The 26,343-nt window shown below is 30.3% G+C and overlaps 9 protein-coding genes, 1 non-coding gene and 1 pseudogene across 11 annotated transcripts, besides 4 other annotated features; 6 read left to right on the forward strand and 5 right to left on the reverse strand.

Moving 5' to 3' along the window:
- Positions 1–1,524: 1,524 nt before the first annotated feature.
- Positions 1,525–2,142, forward strand: TVAGG3_0845300 (uncharacterized protein; the record flags this gene model as incomplete). The annotated part of the gene is made up of 1 exon (XM_001327640.1): positions 1,525–2,142. One exon carries the CDS (start codon positions 1,525–1,527, stop codon positions 2,140–2,142), a length of 618 nt encoding a protein of 205 aa, XP_001327675.1.
- A 3,854-nt stretch (positions 2,143–5,996) lies between these two features.
- Positions 5,997–6,033: a mobile genetic element.
- A 576-nt stretch (positions 6,034–6,609) lies between these two features.
- Positions 6,610–6,647: a mobile genetic element.
- Positions 6,648–8,382: 1,735 nt separating this feature from the next.
- TVAGG3_0845330 (uncharacterized protein) lies at positions 8,383–9,079 on the forward strand (the record flags this gene model as incomplete). Its single annotated transcript, XM_001327639.2, has 1 exon — positions 8,476–8,913. The coding sequence occupies one exon, from the start codon at positions 8,476–8,478 to the stop codon at positions 8,911–8,913; it is 438 nt and encodes a 145-aa protein (XP_001327674.1).
- A 251-nt stretch (positions 9,080–9,330) lies between these two features.
- TVAGG3_0845340 (armadillo (ARM) repeat-containing protein family) lies at positions 9,331–10,772 on the reverse strand (the record flags this gene model as incomplete). The annotated part of the gene is made up of 1 exon (XM_001327638.1): positions 9,405–10,772. One exon carries the CDS (start codon positions 10,770–10,772, stop codon positions 9,405–9,407), a length of 1,368 nt encoding a protein of 455 aa, XP_001327673.1.
- A 154-nt stretch (positions 10,773–10,926) lies between these two features.
- On the reverse strand, positions 10,927–12,051 carry TVAGG3_0845350 (STKc CK1 domain-containing protein; the record flags this gene model as incomplete). Its single annotated transcript, XM_001327637.2, has 1 exon — positions 10,973–12,040. One exon carries the CDS (start codon positions 12,038–12,040, stop codon positions 10,973–10,975), a length of 1,068 nt encoding a protein of 355 aa, XP_001327672.1.
- Positions 12,052–12,508: 457 nt separating this feature from the next.
- Positions 12,509–14,024, reverse strand: TVAGG3_0845360 (amino acid transmembrane transporter protein; the record flags this gene model as incomplete). The annotated part of the gene is made up of 1 exon (XM_001327636.2): positions 12,597–13,964. The coding sequence occupies one exon, from the start codon at positions 13,962–13,964 to the stop codon at positions 12,597–12,599; it is 1,368 nt and encodes a 455-aa protein (XP_001327671.2).
- Positions 14,025–14,984: 960 nt separating this feature from the next.
- Positions 14,985–16,023: a mobile genetic element.
- A 254-nt stretch (positions 16,024–16,277) lies between these two features.
- TVAGG3_0845380 (putative DNA-binding domain family) lies at positions 16,278–16,815 on the reverse strand (the record flags this gene model as incomplete). Its single annotated transcript, XM_001327635.1, has 1 exon — positions 16,283–16,801. The coding sequence occupies one exon, from the start codon at positions 16,799–16,801 to the stop codon at positions 16,283–16,285; it is 519 nt and encodes a 172-aa protein (XP_001327670.1).
- A 33-nt stretch (positions 16,816–16,848) lies between these two features.
- On the forward strand, positions 16,849–18,204 carry TVAGG3_0845390 (armadillo (ARM) repeat-containing protein family; the record flags this gene model as incomplete). The annotated part of the gene is made up of 1 exon (XM_001327634.1): positions 16,849–18,204. The coding sequence occupies one exon, from the start codon at positions 16,849–16,851 to the stop codon at positions 18,202–18,204; it is 1,356 nt and encodes a 451-aa protein (XP_001327669.1).
- Positions 18,205–18,402: 198 nt separating this feature from the next.
- TVAGG3_0845400 lies at positions 18,403–18,453 on the reverse strand. Its single transcript has one exon. It is a non-coding gene; the product is annotated as a tRNA-Gly (tRNA).
- A 2,398-nt stretch (positions 18,454–20,851) lies between these two features.
- Positions 20,852–21,088, forward strand: TVAGG3_0845410 (N-acetylmuramoyl-l-alanine amidase family; the record flags this gene model as incomplete). The annotated part of the gene is made up of 1 exon (XM_001327633.1): positions 20,852–21,088. One exon carries the CDS (start codon positions 20,852–20,854, stop codon positions 21,086–21,088), a length of 237 nt encoding a protein of 78 aa, XP_001327668.1.
- Positions 21,089–21,395: 307 nt separating this feature from the next.
- On the forward strand, positions 21,396–23,036 carry TVAGG3_0845420 (uncharacterized protein; the record flags this gene model as incomplete). The annotated part of the gene is made up of 1 exon (XM_051249035.1): positions 21,396–23,036. One exon carries the CDS (start codon positions 21,396–21,398, stop codon positions 23,034–23,036), a length of 1,641 nt encoding a protein of 546 aa, XP_051084510.1.
- Positions 23,037–23,186: 150 nt separating this feature from the next.
- Positions 23,187–26,343: part of a mobile genetic element that runs on past the window's edge.
- Positions 23,929–24,825, forward strand: TVAGG3_0845440 (annotated as a pseudogene). Its single transcript has one exon. A coding segment is annotated over exon 1 (897 nt).

The following is a 26,343-nucleotide window of genomic DNA, read 5'->3' on the forward strand; positions in this document are numbered from 1 at the left end:
ATTTGCAAGAAGCAAATACCCAATCAGATATAGTCCTTAAATCTTTTGGAATTATAATGTTATTCAATTGATAGCATGACTGAAATGCATGAGTCCTTATTGATTTTATATTATCATGGAATACTATACTCGTAAAATTAGTATGATAAAAACAGTAATCAAAAATTTGTGTAACAAATTTAGGAACTATAAATTCATTCAATGGATATTTTTGAAGAACTTTAAATAGTGTTGAGTTATCTTTTCCCGAATATATTACATATAATGACTCACTTTTAAAATTTTGACTGTTTGGGTGAACTGTGATATTGTCAAAATTAACATATGAAAATGCATCAGGATGAACATCTTTGAGCAGTCTGGGAATAAAGAATGAAGTAAGTTCTGTTTGTGAGAAACAGTCATCATTGAGTTCTCTTAAATTTGAGTTCAAAGAAATATATATTTTTTCTAAACCACTATTGTAAAATGCCAAATAGTCTATTGTTTCTACTGAGTCTGGCAAATTAAATGATGTCATGTTTTTATTAAGACTAAAACACCATGGTCCTATGATTAAAATAGTTGGAGGAAGTGAAATGGATCTCAAGAATGGACATCCCTGAAAAGTTGATTCGTTAAGAAATGTAAGTCTATTGCATTCACTTAGATCGGCAATTTGAATTGATGTTTGATAAAAACTAAATGGACCAATTTTAGATAAATGGCTATTTGCTTGAAATACAAGTGATGTAATTGAGCTTTTACAATGCTTAAACGCATAATCATTCACATCTATACTATATATTTCTACAACATTTTCTGGTATAACTACATCACCGCTAAAATCTGTAGTGCAGCTGACAAGGACTTGATTATTATCACGATATTCAATATAGCCTGTGCTCTGGCACTGAAAAAGAAGAAAATAAAAGAAATACAAATTTCCTTAAAAGTTTAATTTTATGAATCATGATTTATGTAGGTAGAATTAACGTTTTGACACATTTGATTTATTGTTAATACATTTTTAGATCCATTACCCGTGAAATAAATGATATTGTTATTTTAAATTACCCTAATTATATTATTCGACTTTTAATGATAATACGCATTTTTAATGGATTTGATTAATCATTAGAATAATACAATGAGAAATGCTCTTAGATTACCAGTAATAAGTATGTTATAGGCCAATAATCATTATCTGTATGAAATCCTAGGATCAGAATTCTGAATCAGACTATAATAACCATAAGGCTGTGAAAAAGTGTCAATTTATATGTCAGAAAGAACTCAAATTCTCATTCAGCTCACGAATTTAAATAAATACCGGAAAGAGATTATTGAAGTAATGTGAAGTTAAACACATTAACTGGTCATTTGGGAAATAATATATTCTCTTTCATTAATACCCTTCATTTCTAGAAAAATAAAAGTGACGATACCTGGAAATGAATGGAATAGCCTGTAAATTTATCTTTAATAATATTTTTGTTGATCAAATCAAAAAAAAAATTGACTTCTCAATAAAAAAAAATAAGGATGAATCATAGCAGCAATCCAAATGATACTGCTGATGGTAGTAATGGTGCAAACTCCACGAATATATCCACGTCAACAGGCAAGGATTTTTTATTTCGATCAAATAAAAAGTTATCAGATATAATTCAAACTCTTCCAAAGGATTCTTATGAAATACATGGTGAAGATACGGTTTTAATTAAGAATCAATCAAACGAAATTAACAAATTCTTCATTGTTGATAAACTTAATCAAGATTTAATTGTTGAATGTCCTTATTCATTTGAAAATATATACAAAGAAGCAGATATAAGTTTGTTACCATTTCTACAAGATTCATACTGCATTAGTTCTGAAGGAATAACGTATCTTATCTTCAAAAACTCTGACAGCATGAAAGAGTTTTGTATGAACTTCAACACTCAAAAATTCGTCAAAGAAAGTATTTCTCAAAGCGAAAATGAAACGATCAGATTAGCAGATTTCCTTTCACTTAAAGAACTCGACGATTACATATTATTAGACAGTTACAAAGAATATTTTGTTTGCATCCCATTTGCTCAAAACGAAGATGATGCTCATCACCCATATCCTTGCTATATTCGTCTGCTATTGAAGTTAAGTATTCATTTGGTGTAGGGTAAAATTCTAAATTGTCCAGTATTTCATTGACCGCCGGTGCGAAATTTAAGTTATGTATTACAAAAAGGGTAATGTAGTTATAAGCATCACATGTACGAATGCGCTTACATTCAGCCTGAATATCATTAAATTCTGGATCTTCTAAATCGAGGTCTATATTATTCTGAACGAGATATTTTGAATAATTTATTATCTTAAGAATAGTACTATTGATTTTATTTAGATCAATAATAAATCCATAATCAAAAGGAGCCATGGCCATGAAACGGAATGTCAATTTTAAAAGTAAACGAATTTTAGGATTAAACTAAGAAGAAATTTAAAATTTAAGTAAGGGAAATAATTTTTATAAAATAAATTTAATAATGAAAACAAAAAACAGAAAAATATTTAAAATTAGAAATAGATTAAGATAATGTAATAGTGTCCGAGAGATAAAACAGTGTCTGACAGATGCAACAGTGTCTGACAGATGCAACAGTGTCTATGAGATGCAACAGTGTCTGACAGATGTAATAGTGTCTATGATATGCAACAGTGTCTGACAGATGCAACAGTGTCTATGAGATGCAACAGTGTCTATGAGATGCAACAGTGTCTATGAGATGCAACAGTGTCTATGAGATGCAACAGTGTCTGAAAGATGTAATAGTGTCTATGAAATTTAACAGTGTCTATGAGATTCAACAGTGTCTGACAGATGCAACAGTGTCTATGAGATGCAACAGTGTCTATGAGATGCAACAGTGTCTGACAGATGCAACAGTGTCTGACAGATGTAATAGTGTCTATGAGATGCAACAGTGTCTATGAGATGCAACAGTGTCTATGAGATGCAACAGTGTCTATGAGATGCAACAGTGTCTATGAGATGCAACAGTGTCTATGAGATGCAACAGTGTCTGACAGATGCAACAGTGTCTATGAAATTTAACAGTGTCTATGAGATGCAACAGTGTCTATGAGATGCAACAGTGTCTGACAGATGCAACAGTGTCTATGATATGCAACAGTGTCTGAAAGATGCAACAGTGTCTATGAGTTGCAACAGTGTCTGACAGATGCAACAGTGTCTATGAGATGCAACAGTGTCTGACATATGCAACAGTGTCTATGAGATGCAACAGTGTCTGACAGATGCAACAGTGTCTATGAGATGCAACAGTGTCTATGAAATTTAACAGTGTCTATGAGATGCAACAGTGTCTGACAGATGCAACAGTGTCTATGAGATGCAATAGTGTCTATGAGATGCAACAGTGCCTATGAGATTCAACAGTGTCTGACAAATGCAACAGTGTCTATGAGATGCAACAGTGTCTGACAGATGTAATAGTGTCTATGATATGCAACAGTGTCTGACAGATGCAACAGTGTCTATGAGATGCAACAGTGTCTATGAGATGCAACAGTGTCTATGATATGCAACAGTGTCTGAAAGATGCAACAGTGTCTATGAGTTGCAACAGTGTCTATGAGATGCAACAGTGTCTATGAGATGCAACAGTGTCTATGAAATTTAACAGTGTCTGACAAATGCAACAGTGCCTATGAGATTCAACAGTGTCTATGAGATTCAACAATGTCTATGAGATGCAACAGTGTCTATGAAATTTAACAGTGTCTGACAGATGCAACAGTGTCTATGAGATGCAACAGTGTCTGACAGATGCAACAGTGTCTATGAGTTGCAACAGTGTCTATGAGATTCAACAGTGTCTGACAGATGCAACAGTGTCTATGAGATGCAACAGTGTCTATGAAATTTAACAGTGTCTGACAGATGCAACAGTGTCTATGAGTTGCAACAGTGTCTGACAGATGCAACAGTGTCTATGAGATGCAACAGTGTCTGACATATGCAACAGTGTCTATGAGATGCAACAGTGTCTATGAGATGCAACAGTGTCTGACAGATGCAACAGTGTCTATGAGATGCAACAGTGTCTATGAGATGCAACAGTGTCTGACAGATGCAACAGTGTCTATGAGATGCAACGGTGTCTATGAGATGCAACAGTGTCTATGAGATGCAACAGTGTCTATGAGATGCAACAGTGTCTATGAGATGCAACAGTGTCTGAAAGATGCAACAGTGTTTATGAGATGCAACAGTGTCTATGAGATGCAACAGTGTCTGAAAGATGCAACAGTGTCTATGAGTTGCAACAGTGTCTATGAGATTCAACAGTGTCTATGAGATTCAACAGTGTCTGACAGATGCAACAGTGTCTATGAGATGCAACAGTGTCTATGATATGCAACAGTGTCTGAAGATGCAACAGTGTCTATGAGATGCAACAGTGTCTGACAGATGCAACAGTGTCTATGAGATGCAACAGTGTCTATGAGATGCAACAGTGTCTATGAGATGCAACAGTGTCTGAAAGATGCAACAGTGTCTATGAAATTTAACAGTGTCTGACAGATGCAACAGTGTCTATGAAATTTAACAGTGTCTATGAGATTCAACAGTGTCTGACAGATGCAACAGTGTCTATGAAATTTAACAGTGTCTGACAGATGCAACAGTGTCTATGAGATGCAACAGTGTCTATGAGATGCAACAGTGTCTATGAGATGCAACAGTGTCTGAAAGATGCAACAGTGTCTATGAGTTGCAACAGTGTCTATGAGATTCAACAGTGTCTATGAGATGCAACAGTGTGTATGAGATGCAACAGTGTCTATGAAATATAATAGTGTCTGAAAGATGCAACAGTGTCTGACAGATGCAACAGTGTCTGACAGATGCAACAGTGTCTGACAGATGCAACAGTGTCTGACAGATGCAACAGTGTCTATGAGATGCAATATTATCTGTCACACATAACAATGTCTGACAGATATATCTTTCTATGATTCTAACCCTAATTACATTTTTCGTAAAAACCTATATTTAAGATTTGCAATTAACACACTTTTTTCTCTTCCAATAATGCACAAAACCAAGATTTGACATCAGATTTAAAATCTCCATCAAGTCTGCTTTCCAAATCCGCTGTCAAAACTTGAATATCTCAATTAATTAATGATATTCAGATATTGCGAATAATCTTTAGGTAAAGACGAAAATTTAGGTTGTAAAATCATATAAAAATGTAGTTAGAGAGCAAAAATTATGTTTGAGTGGATCTCCATGTCGTAGTGGATCTAGATGTTTGAGTGGCTTTAGATGTATGAGTGGTTTTCAATGTCAGTGTGGATCAAGATGTCTGGGAATAAAAGTAAGTCGTAGGTTAATATAAGTTTGATATTAATGTAAGTATGACTTAAAATGTAAGTCTCGGACGAAAGTAAGTCTGACTTGAAATGTAAGTCTCGGACGAAAGTAAGTTTGACTTGAAATGTAAGTCTCGGACGAAAGTAAGTCTGACTTGAAATGTAAGTCTCAGACGAAAGTAAGTCTGACTTGCGATGTAAGTCTGACTTGAAATGTAAGTCTCGGACGAAAGTAAGTCTGACTTGAAATGTAAGTTTCGGACGAAAGTAAGTCTGACTTGAAATGGAAGTCTGATTCTAAATGTAAGTTCTAGACTAAAGTAAGTCTGATTCTAAATATAAGTCTGATATTAAGATAAGTTTGTAACTAAAATTAAGTCTTATTCCAAAAGCAAATTTAATTGTATAATAAGTCTGGATCTAGAGTAAGCCTTAGTCTACAGCTATTCTGTGTCAAAAATAAGTCACGAACCATAGTAAGTTTCGGACTAGAGTATGTCTGTAATTCGAATCATTCATATTCTTCAATTATCCCGCCAAAAAAATTATCGTCTTTTTATCATACCATAGTTTTTATCAATCTCGTTCTACTAAAAAACCTTTATATTGGTGATTTCTTTGTTAAACTGTAATAAACAGAAATTCATCAAAAGTGACAGCTCTCAATTTTTTGACATTTGTAAATTCTAAATTGAATGAGAAAAATGAAATAATACTAAGCATAATACAATATTCTAGATTTAATTATAATTAGGAAAAGTTAGTTTTGAGAGTACTTTTCATAGGCATATAGAATGAAATCTTCTGAAAAATAATATCACATAAACTCATATTATTTTCTAATATATAACTATTTTATATAAAAATCAAATTCAATGATCTTAAAAGCGAATGATAAACCTCAAAATTTACGAATATAATGAGTGGGAATAGGCGTAAAGCAAAAATTGATATTTCATATGGTTTTATGATAGATAAGCATTATATTCCCACTCATTATATTCGTAAATTTTGAGGTTTATCCTTCGCTTTTAAGATCATTGAATTTGATTTTTATATAAAATAGTTATATATTAGAAAATAATATGAGTTTATGTGATATTATTTTTCAGAAGATTTTGTGTTCTTCTTCAAAATTTTATTTTTTTATTAAAAAGAATCTTTACAAAATATACATTTACTTTAATTAATATTTAAAAACGTGCTCTATCAAAAGTTCCAAAAATTCAATATTTTAGCTTTTCTGAGGTGTCACTTTTGATGAATTTCTGTTTACAACAAAACCCGTATTTTTTCATGTGAATCTTATTGTATAAACTCTAAAAGTTCAATTTCCGGTCGAAAAAAACTTGAAAACAATTTGTATTCGACGAGTTAAAGAGCTCTATTTATTCTAAATTTTCCAAAAAAATTAGATTTCGTTTTTTCGCTTCAAAAAATGTTGTTTTAAGTTTTAAAATTTGTAATTCAAAATTTTTTTTGGAAAGATTTACGATTTTTTAATACTGCGAATGAGTTTTATTTTACATACTCTATTGATAAATCATATTTTTGTCGAGATATAACTTTTTTAAAAAAAATTATATGCAAAGAGTGTTATAGAATTCTAGAAGGTATAGTGCATAATTTGAAGTATACTATCAAATAAAGAAATTTTACAGTTTTTTAGTTTTATTTAGATGTACGTTAGTTTAGATGGCTTCGTCGAAAACAAAGCATGTCTGTTAAGTTTATTCTTAACATGGTAAATAAAATGGCAACGAAGCCCAGTGTACTGCGTCTTATGTCGTAGTTTTTGTTATCTTCATACTCAAATACAACAAATACAAATAGATTTATTACGAAAAAACGTATAAAACAAATGATATATTTATTTCTAGACAAGTTGACGAACATGTAGCGCAACTGTATCGCTTTAGAGAACAGTTCTTCCAACACCTACTCATTCAGTGAAAGATTTAAGAAGAACTCTTACTCGACCTTAACTACCTACGCTTTGCTTGAACAATTCCCAACGAGGTTACTATAAGGTTGCAAGTCTTGTCAAAATGTAGTATGCAATACGTTGGGGAAAAATAGATATATACGAACAAACTACTACAGTCTAGCAACTAGTCTTTAAGTGTAATGTATTTTTGCTACAAAGAGCTCATAACGAAGTCAAATTTTGCAATTTGATGTCAAAACTAGCTAGTTGTTGAATCAAATAGCGTTGTGACTTTGTATACATCACGATCTTGTGGTATCAGAGCTGTACTGCTGCAGACTAATTCAACTAAACATGAGCAAGATTGGGATTTCTATTCTCTGGGGTGCGAGGCTCGTCCAAAGTTCAAGCAGCTACAGTGTTTTGGATCACCTAAAGAATTTTGGGAATTCAGTTATCCGTTACTACTCTTAAATTAAAGTAGAGCACTACAGCGAATCAATCGTAATGCCTAGTCTCTCCAGTAACAAGCTGATCTGCTATATTAACTTTAAAGCCAAATCGATTCACATTGTTGCTGGTAAGTCTGATTGCTTCAGATAGAGAGCATGAATTGCTTCTTTATCATCTAATCCCCATCCCCCTTGTTCCCGATTGGATGATATGGACAATTCATCTTTCTCTAACGAAACAAAATGACACTTTTTTGGCGGCTTATTGACTCAGAAAAATTTGAGAGTTAACGAATAATTTTGGCGCCAAAAATAATTTCTCTTAATTTATTAAATTTAATATACGCACATCCATAAGTTATGCTATTTTTCTATTTATTTTGTTCTAAAATTCTAAATATTTTTTTTTCATAACATAAAATATGATGTCTAGTCTCATTTACATAACAACATGCCTTAGAATAGGTTTTTTATTCTTTTTGTCACTTTAAATTAAGAATAAAAAGATAATTTAAATTGAATATTTGCGATTATTCTCACTAATGCTGCTTCCTCTTTTATTAGGTAGACAACAAAAAGTTAGCCTTGGACTCCCATATCAGATTTTTGATTGGTTGCGTATATAATGAGCTGGGATTGATAGACGAAAACCCAGTGAGAAAATTTTTGACGCCCTTTTCAATACAAAAAATCGAAAAGGAGTCAAAGGATCAATATTTTCCAATTCAAATGGTTCAAATATCAGATAAATCCCAAAAGTACGAATCCATTTTATCAAATAACAACTTTTTCTATCCAAGCACATACAAATCTTCACTAACAATAAAATTGAATTGGAAAGCTCAAGAAGCTGAATTGGAAAACTCAAAAAGAGATGGATTGTTTGTCCCAGATTCACAAAAATTGTTCATAGAATTAATAAATTACTTAAATAAAGTCCAAAAATACAATTGCGTTCGAATATCTTTGAATTTTTATTCGATTCTTTACAATGAGCATTCATATACATTCTACTTTGATACTTATGATGATGCAATTAGAAATGATAAGGAAATCGCTCAAAAACTCGCTAACCTTTACCAAGTCCATCCAGTTATTCAAATTCATGATGAAACGCAGGGTAAGAAGTTACCTAAGCTTATGGAAAAGAAAGGCCAGCGTCGCTGAAAGTTTTCTTGGAACTAATTATCATTTTTTATATTTTTTGTTTTATACCTTTCTAAGAAATATGTATTTATTTATATCTTATTCTGTAATAAACAAATTCCTATTTATTTTATAAATCTGATAAAAATATTTTTATTTTTGGAATTATCATTATTTTGAAGATTCACTATTGAAGAGATGGATTCACTACGTTATATAGATGTTCAATGTATCTTCTCCCTTGATAAAAGCCATATAAAAATTTGAGATATTAAATTAATTTTATGCATCTTTCACTGATAATGTTTGAAACTTAAAGTATTACCTCATAATAAAGGTTTGAGACAGAATTCATCTAAATATAAATCGTTCAATCAAAATTTTCATCTAAAAAAGAAGTTTTCAAATTATTTAGATAAATAATATTTATTAAATTAACAAGTATTTATATATAGTTAGTAAATCTCCAAAAAAATTGAAAATTATTTTCCAATATTCTTGCAAAAATTTGATTATTCATTTGTCTCAAACTCACTTAAGAATAAATCAGCTAGTTTCGAACCTTCATCGCTTAAACTGTTGTAAATTTCATCAATATTCTGAACAATGTTCATTTGCGCGATTCTTTCTCTTGGCTCAGTTCCAATTGAAGCAGAATCGCATTTATGCAATGCAGTTAATAGTGCGTTGACAAATAACACAAACCTTCTTCCACCTGTATCAAAAACAAAATCTGTGAACATTTCGAGCCTAGGATCTAATAACATGTCTCTAGATGCTTCTGGAATGGTGAAATTCAAGAGTTGTGAAAATATTACAAATGAAATTTCTTTAATTGAAGAAGTTGCTGTCTCCATGTATTCAGAAAGATGATCCATGATTCCCAACATAAGAAAATGTTCAGGAGCTCCGGGATAGTGCTTGATTGCTGCATTAATTGCAGTAAAAGCTTTAATTGTGACCTGTTCTGAAATATGGTTGGTCAGATCTATCAATTTTTCAAAGACTTGTGGATAAGGAAATGTATAAAAATGAGTATCTGGTCTTCCAAGTAATTTTCTGAAAATTTCAAGAGATATTAAGGTAATATTATCATCTTCATGTGGAATAAGTGTTAAAATACTGAAAGCAAGTGTTGTTCCACCTAATAATTTAAAATCTTGGATATAATTCGTCAAAAAATAGCTAATACACCACAGACTTAATAACACCGATCTGTCATCGTAATTTAGTGCAGCCAAAGTTGCATTTTTAATTTTTTCTTTTTGTTTTTCTGTAAGTGACAAATTTTTGACCATTGAGAGAATAAATGTCATAGATGCATGTGTCATAGCAATGTCTTTCGCTTTTATGATGTTTGAAATAGTAGTTTTAAAAATAAAATGAAGAATTTCATCTGCGTATTCAGAATGGGTCTGGCTGATCAAAAATGAAAAGCAGTCGAGTATTTGCGGTTGTTTGTCTTTAAATATATCCCACATTTGTTGAAGAACTGCAATAATTCCATTATCGCTGAATCTAATAACAAATGGTGAATTTTTCATTTCTAAAAGTAAAATAAAGTTGTCAAGTAGTGCATTGGCGTCATCATTTGACATTGTAGGCGAAAATAATGAAATTACATTTTGAATGTAATCTTTTTTAAAGATATTTGCATACTGATAGCCTTGATTTGATCGAATTTTATCATTTAAGTCAATTAAAGTGAAGAATGATGGCTCGTTCATGAATGTTTCAAAATTTTTTAAAAATTCTTCAGTAAATGATTTCAATTCTTCACCATCTTGTGAATTTTCTGTCTGTTCTACTGATAACTGATCTAATGGATCTATAAGCTTATCAATAGCTATTTGTTGGAAATCTTTATATTCATCATCCATTTTTATGAATAATTGACTTCAAGTAAAAGTTATTGAAATCATGCAGTATGATAAATGTAAGAAGGATTGTAAACAAAATATTAAAATAACAAAAATTTAATTACAAAATACAAACAAATAAAACAATAATATAGAAGAATTGCCTCATTGAAATGAATAATCAGTATATGAGACAATGAATCTTGAAAACAATTAACTAATTAATGAACATTTTTTCTATTTGTGCATAAATTTGAATGTACACCCCTTGAAATCTTTGGGTGCAAACGTTCTCTTGCTTTGTAATGTGAAATTCCTTGTTTAGGCTTTAAAATATGAGGTAAAGCGCAAGTTGCAGAGTTTTTGCATTCTAGAGTGTCATTAGCTACTGCAGGCTGTGGAATTACTTTTGTCTGTTTAGGAAGCATCCAGTCATATTGGAAATCATAAACAAAATTTTCTCTAATGAACAGTTTTCTAAACATTTTCCTATATTTGGCGTAATCAGGCTTCTCTTCAAAAGAAAGAGATCTTACAGAGCTTAAGAAATCTGCAAATTCTTGTGGAATTCCTTCGCATATTTTCTCAATAGGAGTATTGATCTTAAGATCTCTGATCATTTGGTTCTTTTCGGTTTTGTTTGAAGCTTGGACGTTTATCCAAGGAAGTGTTCCTTTCAAAAGATAAACTAAAACATACGCAACACTTTCTAAATCATCACGGCGAGATTGCTCATGTCCCATATGAGAATTTATTGAAGTATATCTAATTGTTCCTGATACCGATTTCCCTGTGCAAAATTTTATATGTTCATGAGTGTATCTATCACAATATGGCTTTGAAATGCCCATATCAATCATATATATTTGGTTGGACTTCTTTCCCTTTCCTATTACGAAATTGTCTGGTTTAATATCGCGATGAATTAAATTTTTATGATGAAGATATTCAACTCTCGTAATCATTTGGTCTGCAATCATTAAGACTGTCTTAATTGAAAAAGATTTGTCGTTCTCGTTGAATAATGTTTGTAAAGATTTTCCTAATAAATCCATGACTAGAGCATTCTGATTGTCATCAGAACCATAGTATTTAATATTAGGTATACCTACTCCACCTTGAAGTAATCGATATATTGCCGATTCATTTTTTAGAAGTTGAATTTTATTATTTTTCATTTCAACCTTAACTGCAACTTCTTCGGAAGTGTTTACATTCTCGGCAACATATATTTCGCCAAAGCTCCCTCCGCCGAGTTTCTCGCCCAAGAGATATCGGGAGCCAAGCATCTGCCTTCCTTGTAACGTACTCTGATTTTGGATACATCATCGTTAAGTTATAATAAAATATTCATATGGGATACATGTGATAACTAAATATTACAACAAAATTGTATGATTTCGTTCAAATAAAATTATTGAAATCACTTATTTATAATCCAAGCCGAATTTTTGATGATTTTGGATACACATAATGAATGGAAAACTATTGAAACTTTAATTTTTCTCTACAAAATTTTATTCAAAGTAGTTTTTGAAATCAAATATTATAAGAAAATAATCAATTTTGCAGTTTTCACAATTTTTTGGAAATTTTTAAATAGCGCATTCATAATGTTTTTAGATCTTATTGCGATTGATCATTAAATTTTAGAAAAAATTCGAAAGTACAAAATATCAAAAATAAAATAATCAATTTGGATTATTAGTAGCTCGATCACAAAAGTACTTATATAATGTTTTAGGGGTACAACGAACATAAGAAGGTAAAAAATTCAATTTAAATAAAAACTTAAGACATAATCTATAACACATTTTTAACATAATTAATCAAACAACATTGCAATTATTTGACCATACTTTTCACTTGCATAGCAATAATTGCAATTGCAAGGAATATTCCGAAGATTGTAAGGAACCAGCAACCCCAGAAATAAAATGAATTGACTTTTGGCTTATAGTGTATATACCAAAGAAGGCCAGGGATTGTGACATTAATAATGCAGCCAAAGGATCCTGTGTAATCAAGAATATCCATGATCTTTGGATAGAATGCTCCAATACATACTGGAATTGTATGTGCAACAACATGGACAATTGCAAGCTTCTTTACTGGGAGAATATCCGGGTCATTGATCTTAAAGAATAATTGCGACCAAGCACCCATAATTGGCTTGTTGAGAACTGGATAGGAACATGTTACAGCAAGGAAGCAGCCTGCTTTGAGGATGTTGAACAATACATCCTTTTGGAACTTTTCGTATGAGAAGATCAATTTGGACTCTGATTCATTGAAGACCATCATATATCCAAGAATTGAAGGGATAACAAGGATGAATAAACACGATGCGCATGTCCAAAGAAGAGATATGTAACGCTTACGTAAATCCTTATTGTATTTGTTAACAATAGGAAGGGTAGTGATTGGAAGGGTGAAGTTAAGGAAGAACATGGATAGGGCAGAGAATATACCAAGGCCTGCACGCCCAAGAGAGAAAGACGGATCTTTAAGATCCATTGTCTTGATAACTGTTGGGAACTTGATAATAACAACAAGGATATAGAAGAGCATGATACCTATTGTTAATGATGAGAAGTACGATAAGAACTTAAGACTCTTCGGAATAGCTAAACCAACAGGTACTACACTATAAGCGAAGGTGATTCCAACACGTATCCAATATGCTACTGTAATACCACTTAACTCAATCCACTGCTGTATAACATCGCATGAGATTACGACATATGCAATATTACTTGCAATGCAGAAAATTAATGAAATAATGGATACAAAAACTTGTCCTCCATGACCAAATACCTTGAGTGCAATATCATCAAGTCCATCGCCTTCGAGATCTTGCTCGATTTTTACTAAGATCTTCGAACACACATAAGCAATATATGCAGCAAATGCTAATAGTACAATAGATGGAATAATACCAACTTCTCCGAACTTTCCTGGTAATGTGAAAATGCTTGCACCAAGTAAAGAGTTCAACAGATTAATAATTGTAGCAAATCTTCCAACTCTGGTCTCTTCTTGATTTGCTTTTTCTTTTTCTTCATCTAAGTCTGCATCTGGATTTTCAGCATCTTTTTTATCATCAGAACTAGATTTTACGTCACTACTAGTTGAATAACTGTTTACAACCTCTGGGACCTCTCCTGGAACTTCATGGAGACTTGGAGAATCACTAGCCTCAGCACTTGACATAAAATTTGATTTTGTTCTATTCAATTTTTATACTATCAATGTTAGTATTGAAATAAATAAATCTTTTAGTCCTTTTTTGATCCACAGAGGTTTTACTTTGCAAAGTGTTTTTCCTTATTTGAAGAAATCGGAAATAATTTTATTATTCTTATATCCCGTATTTTAATGTCTTTATATGGTCAAATGTATAGCTGATTAATTTTGACAGCTATTCAAAAATTCAATGAAAAGGACCAATCTTCTTTCAAAGATTCACTTTGAATTTTTTCAATGATTACATTTTATGAATGATTTTTTCCAAGCAAAAAGATATATCTATCTATCTATCCAGCTACCAGTTTCCATCATCTTGTTTTTAAAATAATCTTGATTTCTTTGTTTACGTTTTCGACTTTACAATATTATTTTACAGGAATCTTTTTGTAGTATTCCCAGAGAATGGGCAGGTTTGGCAGAATATTCATGCGATCTAATAAATTAAATGTGTTTTTGTAAATAAAAATATTATTGATTCCATTGATCTTCACAAAAATATTCAATTTTTGAATTGAGACGGAATCAAAATTAACCAAAACGATTTTCACTCATTATGATGATTTAATCAATGATATAACCTCATGGTACATCGAAGTTGAAATAACCTTGTTGAATTTGATCGACATGCCGAATAGAATATTGAATGATAGTGAAATCAAATAAACTCAAAAATTATCATGTATTGATCGCCACAATCTCATTTTATTATTTCTCATAATAAGGCAAATTTTTAAAAATTTCATCGTTTTCCAAACAACCGGTATAAAAAATAATTTGATATATCATCATTACTTGTTATTAATTTAATAAAAATACTAATTATTAAGTGTTTTATCCTTATTATAAGATCAATATTTTATTTCTTATTGAGTATATAGTTATGAGGTATCAATTCTATATATAGATGCATTGCTATTGTTATTGAAAGACACAACGAAAAATAAATATGTATGATTGAAATGCATCAATTATATTGAAAATTAAGGGTGCACCCGTATGTACGTTTATTTGAGAGGAGGAGGATTACCCTCTCAATTTTGAGGGATTCATTAGTTTATTTTCTCGATGAATATGCAATAAAATTTGATTTTTACCTTATCAATATACTTCATATAATATACACATGTTCATGTAAAAACTTTTTTCCAAAATCCTCAGGAATTAAGGGATTTTTGAATTTTAAGAATTTTTTTCGAATTTTTTCGAAAAAAAATATTTTCAGAACAGCCTTAACGGCTAAGATTTAGGAACAATGTTAAGTATCAAAAAGAAAGGAGGTCTGATATAGACAACATATATCGTTGAAGGTTGAAAAAATCTCTAATATTTGAGCCCAAAATTTCAAATTTTAATTTTTTGAAAAAAGAGGCCACCCGTATGTACGTTTATTTGCGAGGAGGAGGATTATATTTTTGAAAGGGTGAAACATTATGAATATGTTAATTATATAATAATATGTATTATTATAAAAAAGAAAAAATAAAGCACGTTAAAATTTTCTTTCTTGATTTTTTACAAAATCTACTTAGAATTATGCAAAATATGACTAAATAATTATAAATTTCAAGTTAAATTTTAATTTTGATAAATAATTTAAATTTCAAAATATCAAGTTCAGTTCGACTATGTATGCAGTAATTCCTCAATAAAGTGCCAAAACCCTATTAAAATATATGAACATTTTCAACATTTTAATGTTTTTATTTAAAAATTTGTTGGAATATGAGCTTCAAACAATTATTATGTAAATAAAAATAATTAAATATATGTATTTATTCGTATTACAACTGTAGTAAGTCGATTCTTCCTTTCTTCTACTGAGATTTGAATTTGATTTCGAATTGTAAAGAGATTCAAAGGGAAAATACTAGCGGATAAAAACTACCTCCATGAAAGGGTCATAATGGAGTCAAGTTGTATTTTTTGATATTTTTTGCTTTTCGAGCCTAAATAGGTAGCCAAGATAATGCCTAAAAATAAGGTTCTAAATTCTGAAGTTTACATGATCCTCTCGTGTGCACCCTTAAAATTATTCCACAGATGAATGAAATCATTAAAAATATGATCGAATAAAAATGGTGCATTTGTATGAGCTGAATATGGTTCAAGATGTTATAATCCTTTGATTCAGAACAATATTGTGTATTAAACGAATATAACTTCACCAATAGTATTTTCACATAAAATTGCAATATATTTTTTGAATTTAGAACCGTAAGAGTTCATATTTTTTTAAAAATAAAAATAATCAAATATGAAATATAACAAACATGTTTACAACTTTATTCTTTGCAAGAGAGACAACCAATAGCTGCAATATATGGCCTATTGCATTTTTCACATTTCTGATATGCTTTCTGGTTAGGATCACGTAAAATATGATTAGCACAATATAATGACGACGGAACAACTGTATTGATACAATCTTCAACGCAACATATCTTTGCTTCTCCTCGATTTTCTTTAATTGTTTTCCGCCATTCATGTCTCTGTTTGTATAATTGCTCTATATCAGATTCTGTTCCATTTTCCAATAAATTTTCTATCTCATTGAGCTGTTTTTGAATATCTTTAGTTTTATCATTTACGATATCTTGATTTAAGTAGTGATGACGTAAACGTGCAAAGTCACCGTTTGATAAATCGCTGTTTTCTTCTAAAGATTCGCATTTTTTAATGATTCCTGACTCTTTAATATTAAAATCAGTTTCGATTGCATTTTTTGGAGGATCTTCTGTGGGTAATGGCATGCCGCGTTCATTAAATATTTGAGCTAGCTTCGGATTCATTTGATTCTCCATTGATCGCTCAATGTAAATTCTTTCCCAAATAAAAGTGCCAAAATTTTATGATTTCCCAGCGTGAAATTGACCGAGACTCTTCAAATGATATGAGAGTGACAGCGAGAGATGTGGAGCAAACCACGATTGGACCAGAAATTTCTAAAGAAGAATTCATGTCAGCCTTAGAAAATTGCAATATTCCAGAAAATTTTGAAAAAGTCGAACATTATTTGAATTACAAGAAATTCATAAGTGAATATGACGTGTTTCTTCCTAACCTCATTGCATTACTTGATCCACAACAAAATCCTGATCCTGATTTTCGTTTAAGAGTTTTCAACTTATTCCATCAGATCATTAATGACTTTGGACTTTACTATGATCTCATTTATAAATACAATTTTCATGAATTTTTATATCAACTTTTCCCAGAAGAAGGATCATTAGTATTACTTGAAGATTTACTTTATTATGATTCAACAAAGTACAACCATGACACTGAATTTCGAAGAGTCTTTTTATTCTTAATGGATAACAATTTTTGTCAGAGAATCATTGAATTATTAAGCAATTATACCAATGAGAACATCCAACTACTCATACATTTGATCAGAGTACTTACATTATACAATGCAAATGATGAAGTAGAAAAATATTTAAATATTGCTGACAAACTTGTCGAATTATTAGGATCATGCACAGAAGAAGGCATCCTTGGAAAGTTTATAATAAATATCGGCAAGATTCAGATCGCTGCTCAGTATCTTACACAAAAATATATTGAAAATGATGATCTTTTCAATTTTTTGCTGTCATTCCCTCCAGATTCAGATCTAAACTCTGCATCATTAATCTATTTCCATAATTATCTCTTGAAAATGCAGACTTTTCGTTATGATGATTCAAAATTTGAAAGATTAATGAATTATTGCTTCCAATTCATCACAGATGACAGCAAATTCCTAGGAGATGCATGCTATTTCTTTGCAACTGCAATTCAATATGCAAAAACAGATGATGAAAAATATACTAAGATTTTCTTTGAATCTGGGTGGTTTGATAAAATATTTGAAATGGCCAAAGGAAGTTACTCATACAAGATCAAAGAAGACCTTACAAATTGCGTTCTTTCTTTTATTGACTCAACAAGAAATTTGGAATTGATGATGTACATGATTGATAACGGAGTTATTGACTTTATAGAGCTTTGTATTGATTCAATGCCAAGACAAATCACTTACTTTATCGATGCAATTTATAGAATTTTAGAAGTTGCAAGCGCAAATCAAATGGATGACTGGAAGTGCGCTATATTTAATAGTGAAACAATATCTGAAGCAATTTATTCATTTAATCCAAGAGATCAAGTGTATCAAGAAATTATTGAATTGATCCGAAAAATGGATCAAGAAGATGAGTGACACTCATCATTTTGAATAAACATATATATTTTGTTTGTTATAACAAATGAACTATTAATTTTTTAATATTTTCTTTTAAATAAAACGAATTAACTGTCAAAAACACAAATATCTATATAATGATGTTAAGAAGATTATGCAGAGAATATCATTAGCAAAAAAATATGTTTGAATAAAAATTTAAAAATGATTGCACCGCCCGGACCCCCACCTTGGCAAGGTGAAATTCTACCATTAGACCAGCGGTGCTTTACAAATATTCTCTTTTTGATTAGTATAAGATATATAATGATACTGATGAAAGACTTATCATTATTATTCCAGTGGAAATCTCCATTTTCATTAACGTCTGTATGGAATATTGCTGGCAAAAATCTACTATCTAGGACTTCAAGTCGATATTTGTCTAATAAAACTATATGAAGTTTCAACCAAAATTGTCAAAAATCCGATCAAAATTTACATTCTACTTTTTGTTTTTCAGCAATCTTAGCTATTATTTATTCAAAGCTATTCCATATAATGATTTTCTCAAAGAATGCACGTGTAGATATCAAAACTATATTCAAAAATGAATTAACCTGTTTACATCTTGGCTTTTCTATGATGTTTGAATCTATTCAAATTCACTTTGACCATTTATGAATTACACTATACACTCAAAGATTCCAAAATCATTATTCACATAAAAAATTGAGTTCTAATTTAAACATTCAAAAATTAAGAGCGAAATAAATCAATTGAAATTTTGAATAAACGTCAAAATGGTTTTGATCGAACTCAAGAAATAGTGTACTGCTCGGTTAAAGTGTATAACCTTATCTAAGTATATCAAAACTATATTTTCAAAACGAAGTCTTCATTTTATTCACTTTCTAAATAGAAAGCAATTCGTTAGTTTATTTTCTCGATGAATATGCAATAAAATTTGATTTTTACCTTATCAATATACTTCATATAATATACACATGTTCATGTAAAAACTTTTTTCCAAAATCCTCAGGAATTAAGGGATTTTTGAATTTTAAGAATTTTTTTCGAATTTTTTCGAAAAAAAATATTTTCAGAACAGCCTTAACGGCTAAGATTTAGGAACAATGTTAAGTATCAAAAAGAAAGGAGGTCTGATATAGACAACATATATCGTTGAAGGTTGAAAAAATCTCTAATAGGGTTGTTAAAAATATCAAAAATTAGCGTTTTGAAGACACCATGGTGTCTTATAATTTTCCCTTCCTTATTGGCGTGTAGAAATAAATGCGCCAATAGATTGAAGAAGAAGAATTGTTTTTCTCTTAATGAACTTTAATCCTTTTGATATAAGAATATTAAAAACATTAATATAATTTCGATTTCGGAAATTAAATTTCCAAATTTTTTGTCGATTTCGGAAATAACAGGATCCCGCATCCAACACGCAACAACAAAACACAAAACACACTTTTTGGTTCTTTCATCGTTTTAATCGTAATTTATGTAATACATGATTTGGATAAATTTTACAAAAATAGAACCTATATTATATTCTTTTCAAAGATTCTTGCAAATCATCAAAAATAATTGTATTTTAAAAAACGATCAAATTATAGTAGTATATGATGCGGGTTGTGTGACTTTTTTTGTAATCGTAAGAATTCTCACATAATTGAATGATTTTTGAACATACTTCCGAATAGCAGATTTTAAAAATTTTTGAATAATTTATTTTTTTAATTCGTAAGAAAATGAGTGGATCAAGATTCGTAACCGTCAATCAATTAATGGATGCTCTTTCACCAATTCTTGAAAATGTTAAACAAGTAGATGTTTATTTCGATGATTATGTAGAAAGTTTATATTATAAAGGTAAACATAATATTAAACCCACTGCTTTTGCATTTGATAATAAATTAATTGAAAATGCAAAAATTTGGAAATTAATTCCAGATATTGAATATATAACGAATATAACTAATAAATGGTTCAAACGAATTCCAACCACAAAAGTTCTTTGTAAATTAATGATCAAAACCGAGGCCAAAGAATTTCATGAATTTACATATCATCCAAATAAAGTTTCAGAACTAGAAAATGAAAAACTTCAGAAAAAATTAAACGATAGACTTTCAAATGATCGTATTGAAAAAATAAATAAACTAGCAGAAGTTGCATTTAATAATGAAATATTTGATGAATATAACCTTGAACTCAGTGATGGGCTTTAAGGACCCGGGCTCAACGAGTCATGATTTATGAAATCAATTATTTGATTCATTCTTTCTTCAATCTATTCTATTCTTTTTGTTAAATCATCTATTTTCATTAATGAGGTGATTCTTGATTGAGGAATAGATTTCAAACTAACCACTCCTTTTATTTTTGAAATTTTGAATCCATCAACTTTAAACATTTTATTCAATTTACACGTTGTCAATTCTTCAAATAATTTTTTATTATTAGCATAATAGTCATTAAATTCTTCAACAGATGAAAAAATTTTTATTTCAGTAATTGGTTTAACAACGTTTATTTTTTGTTGAACATTTTCACTTTCATTTATTTCTTCCTCCTCTGTTTCATTTATTTTTAAAATTGGTTTCATTTATCATTAAATAAAAATTAGAATATAAGTGATGAAATATATTTTTTAATTAATATTAAATCAGAAATGGCTGCAGGATTCTTTAAAAAATTATGGGAAGGAATTAAGAAAGCTGCGGGTTGGGTTCATAAAAAGATTATTAAACCCGTTGCAAACTTTTTGGCACCAGTAGCGAAAACGGCAGGAACTATCATAGGTGGAGTATTAGGTACTAAAGCAGGTAATCCGGCGATGGGAGCACAAGCAGGTAACGCAATTGGTGGAATAGCTGAAGGAATACTTAATAAAATAGGAGGTAGATAGTGGAAAAATAAATAAATATTATTTTTATCTTAGTATTGGTTGTAGTCTTTGATAAACTTTTTCTCCTTTATTTAAAACTTCTCTTATTGGGGCGGCTTTTGGCGTTATTGATTCAGCAACGTCACTAATTGCTTCTTTATTCTTAAATATCCAATTTGCTCCCTTCTTCAATGTTTCCCAAACTTTACTCGCCCCTCTTTTTACTCTATCCCACAGTTTCTTAAATATACCTGCAGCCATAGTTGATTATTTCATTAAAATTAAAAATTCATTTTCATCTTTTAATTTTGATTTTTTTATTATTAATATGACGACTAACTATTTAGTGCCAAACACTAAACCAATTAATGGAAATGTGTTTCATTCATTCAAAAAGATAAATGAAATATTCGCAAAGAATGACGGTAGAAGATATTATAGAGAACTTGAAAGTTCATGCAATGACTCTGATGCTCCATATTTTGATGATAAACAAACTCATTTAAGAATTACAAATCCGGCTCATGATGTGAACCAATTAGGTGACACATATATTAAACGCAAAGTTAAAGCAACTCTAGTTTCAAATAAAGCTTTCACATGTGATGCCGCTTTTAAATGCATGCGTTTATTCGTTGGTTACAAATCATCAAATCAAAGCTTTAAACAATTAGAAGTAGAAACTGAAAGAGGTGATGCCGGTTATCTTCAGATGGATTGCGCCCGTGAATCTTTTGCATTTGCAACATATAAACCAAAATCAGAAAGGAAAGTTAAAAAGTTTGTTCATTCGTTATATAATAATGTTCAAAAATATGATAACTCAGTATGTGGTAAATATATTGACCCTTCAGAAGTTTTCAAGAAAGCAAATGAAGAAGTTGATGTCACTTTTGATATGATTATTCCGGTAAATGATTTGTTAGCATTTCAGGCGTTCGATGATTATCCTAAATCATTTGGTGAAATCATTCTTAAATATTATGTTTTCAGGGATACTTTAGTATTTTGTCAGGTTGACCCGTTAAGAGTTGCTGATTTACAAAATTATGTTTATGAAAAGATAACTGATGAAAATTATGAAAAGATTATGAATCATGTTTATAAATATGATCGCAAATTCCAACAAATCGGACTTCCTGCCAAATTAATTACAAGCTTAGCCGCTACATCTGCTGACGCAACAGTTGATAGCGTTATTATTTCATGCACAAAGATGGAAGTTTTAGAGGATAAATGCATTACACCAGGATACGGTTTAATTGAAGAATCAGTTAAAGCAATACCACGTTTATTCAGTAAGGAAGATCCATTCATGATTCCAGCTCAACATATTGACGTTCGTTCACTAAATGGAGGTTGCATCTCTCCTGAAGGTATTAGCTCAGATTTCTCATACGCTCTTCATAATGTTACAGATGTTGTGTTAACATTTCCGAAGAATGCAATGCAAAGAACAGTTTTAGAAAATCCAATGCTTCGAGGTCTTCAGGTCACTATAGATTCCAGAAACTTCCCCGATCAAGCGATGACCACAGTGGGTGACATATTCTTTACACGTATGCTTCAAGCTTCTGATTTAGATGGAGTGAATGAATGCACGGAAGAATACGAGGACTCATTAACTAGACCACTGAATGCAGATGATGGCACACCATTAGCTAGAACATGGAAAGACCAAACTTCATTCTTATGCACTATTCCAGTTCAACGTGATGGGGCGGGTATATTCTTTGATGGATTAGAAACTTTCAACTCACAAGTTACAGTACAAGTGAAAGCTTATCCAATCATTCAGGGTGAAAATGACACTTACTGTTCAAAGGTGACAAATCCTCCTCAGGTTTGGTTTACTAGGACTACGTATTGGACATGGACACCGGACGAAGGTTTGAAATATCATCCAACAGGTACACCACCACAGTATAGAAGTTCATATGATGAAATATTGATGAATAGAAATGTTTAAAATTATAAATTTATTTTTGATTAAATGGATTTAAATTCATCCACTCCTTATGAAGAATTAACAGATGTATATAATACCTACATAGATGATATGATTAATGAAGCATTGAGTGATAATAGAAATGCTCTATCTAAGGAAAAATTAATGAAAATTCCATATTCTGAATGTTATTTAAATTCAATCACTGCAGCAATTGGTAAACAGAATAAAGGTAAAACATTAACGATATTAAAACAAATTATCATTATTGCTAACACTTCCCCCCATTCACACGTGTTAATTTATATCAACCGTTCAGGTTCACCTTCAGATGATACATTTGAATCTTTAAAGCATTTAATCAAAATTCCAATTATTTATTTATCACAAGAAGAAGCAGAAGATTATTTAAAAAACTTTTTAATGTATAAAGAATTATATAATACAATCAAGAAGCAAGGATTAGAGGATAAAATTATTGATAAACAAAGGGATGAATTATTTGAAACACTTTCTATTTCAAATTTTGATAAAGAATTTTTGCATTCACTAATTTTTCTAGATGATGCCGTGAAATCAAAACTAATAACTAATGAGAAATCATATTTTAATCAATTATTAACTCAATGTCGACATATTCAATGTTCATTCTTTATGGCTGTTCAATACTTTAAAGCATTAAGCACAAACATTAAATCAAATCTATCAACACTTTTCATTTTCAGTGGTTTTAGTCGTCAACAGTTGAACGTTATGCTTTATCAAGTGAATTTACCAATGAGCATTAATGAACTTTACACACAATATCAACAATTAGGAGAACATGGAAAAATAATAGTTGATTTAAATAAAGGATGTGTTAAATTTGATTAACTTTTTATAATTAATTTTTATTTTTTATTTATAATTAAACATGACAGAAATAGCAAATCTTCTACAGGTTCCATTAAAACAAGGGACAAACAAAAGGGGTGCATATAATAGAACTATGAAAGTTCCTGATGGAATGAAAGAATTAGTTCATATTGTTGACGGTCTTCAAAAGGATGTTAAACAAATGAGAAACGTTTTAACATTACCAGAAGCTCAAGCATATGCCAAACGTCATGGACCAAATTGGGAAGCACATGAAGCAGACATTACGGGTCCAAATGGAAAACCTGATGGTATAAATGAAGTTTTCGTTACTGATGGTCAAGGAAATATTAAAGTCATAAATGGGTATAAATTAACAATGACGGATTATCCTAAACGTAAAGCATATAATGAACGTTATACTATGCAATTTGATGAAAATGGAAAAGCTGTTAAACAACATATCGGAGACAGTAAAGATGGTCCAATTAATTCATACCGTCATAATCCATATTCTTATTTCAATGAAGAATTAAACGCTATTGAAGAAGGACCAAACGGATTACCTCAATATGTTAATCAGTTTGATGGTCAATATGCAAATTTGAGACCTGAAATTCCAGCTAAGAAATTCTTTAAAGTTGCTTTATTCGATCCAGTGTTCAATGAACAGAAAGAAGCAATGAAAGCAGAATTTAAACCAATTCAAGTGGCAAGAATTTCTTCATCTTCACTTTCAGAGCGTTCAAGGATTGATAAAGAAACCACTTTATTCTCAACAAGGTTATAACTTTGATTTAATTAAAGAAAGTGATAGACGTAAATTAGAAAAATCAGATGGTTTTAAGAATGCATGTAATGAAATGATTAAAGATATTGTAAATGATAAAATAAGACTGGAGAAACTCAAATCATTATCAATAACATAATTGGTGCAGTTACAAAGAAAGTATAAGCAAACAAGGATGAACCTTGGGATATTACCGTAACAACTAAATAAAACTTTAAATATATTTTTCTTTTTTTATTCAATTATAAATGAGAAGACGTTTCACAAGTCAAAAGAACACAAACGCAAAAGCAGAGATTACGGTTGGTTATAACGTAAATGATGATAAATCACGAATTATTCAAAATGTTAAAGTTAATGTTAGTCCTGAATTAACAAGGTCAGCAACACAGTCCATTTATTAACTCGTGACTTACCAAAGAAAGAGGAGGAGCAAAATAAAGAAGATGAAGACCCAATCATTTTATCTGAACCCGGTAAAGAACCCGTTGAAATTCCCACTTATCCAACATACCCCACCTCTTTCATCAAAACATCGAGAACCAGGAATCTACGATTCCAGTCGAAAGAATGAGCCATATAAAGTGACATTTAATTCTGAAATATAATGAAAATTTACCGTGATATAATAATTAATAATTATGATTCAATAATAAATTTAATTGACCAATCTGGTTTAATTATTTTACCTTATGAATCATTAATTCACATTATCGCCATTCTTTGTGATGTTCAAGATTCAGACGTTAAGATTCAATTTTTCATAGATGATGAGGTTTCATGCTGCGGAACAGTTGCAAAAATAAATCCTATAAAGGATATTAGCACAATTAAGATATCAAAGAACGGAGCAACAACTGAACTACATTTAACTTATAATAACATATACAATAAAATAGTTGATGAATATAAAATATCACTTGAAAAATTCTTTGTTAAGGCTATTTAATATTCAAGCATTAACATTATCGAATAATAATCCTTTGAATCATAATCAATAATAATTGACCTTTCACCAGTTTCTATCGTTTGTTTTATTTCTTTTTGTTCCCCACTATCTGGATCGGTCATTGTAATTGTTTTTGTTATAGTATCAGCTTTATCTTTAACTTCAATCTTTTTTCCATCGGGATATTTAAACCAAAATTCCAAAAATTCGATATTGTCAATCTGTTCATATTTTAATCTATCAATTACATTTTTAATACCATCTGAAAATCTTATGAAATGGTCATTATATGGGTTTGATTGAACTAAATTTGAATGAAGTGAAATATAACCTGTTGATGAATATGACATTGACTCATATTTTCTGAAAACACTAAAATTTATAACATGAATGAATTTCTTATTCGTTGAATTTATGAATTCTTGAGGTAATCTTATTCTAGTTTTATTTATCACTGGAAAATAACGCTTTACCATATTTTTAATCGTAATAAAAATGTCAATTATCAATATTATTTCGAATAATAGTTGTGAATTAAATTTAACAGTTAGCGGAATTTATAATGTTACTCTCGTTTCTGTGAGTGGTAAATTTAATCCCATTCTTTTAGACCCTTCAGATTATATATCATTTATTAAAGATGACCTTGAAAAAACGTATGATATGTATATAAATAATGTGATAGCGAAATGGGATATTAACATGATTTTAAGTTATTTAAATGAATCATTTAT

Source organism: Trichomonas vaginalis, chromosome VI (assembly GCF_026262505.1).
Source record: "Trichomonas vaginalis G3 chromosome VI, whole genome shotgun sequence".
Lineage (NCBI taxonomy): Eukaryota > Parabasalia > Trichomonadida > Trichomonadidae > Trichomonas > Trichomonas vaginalis.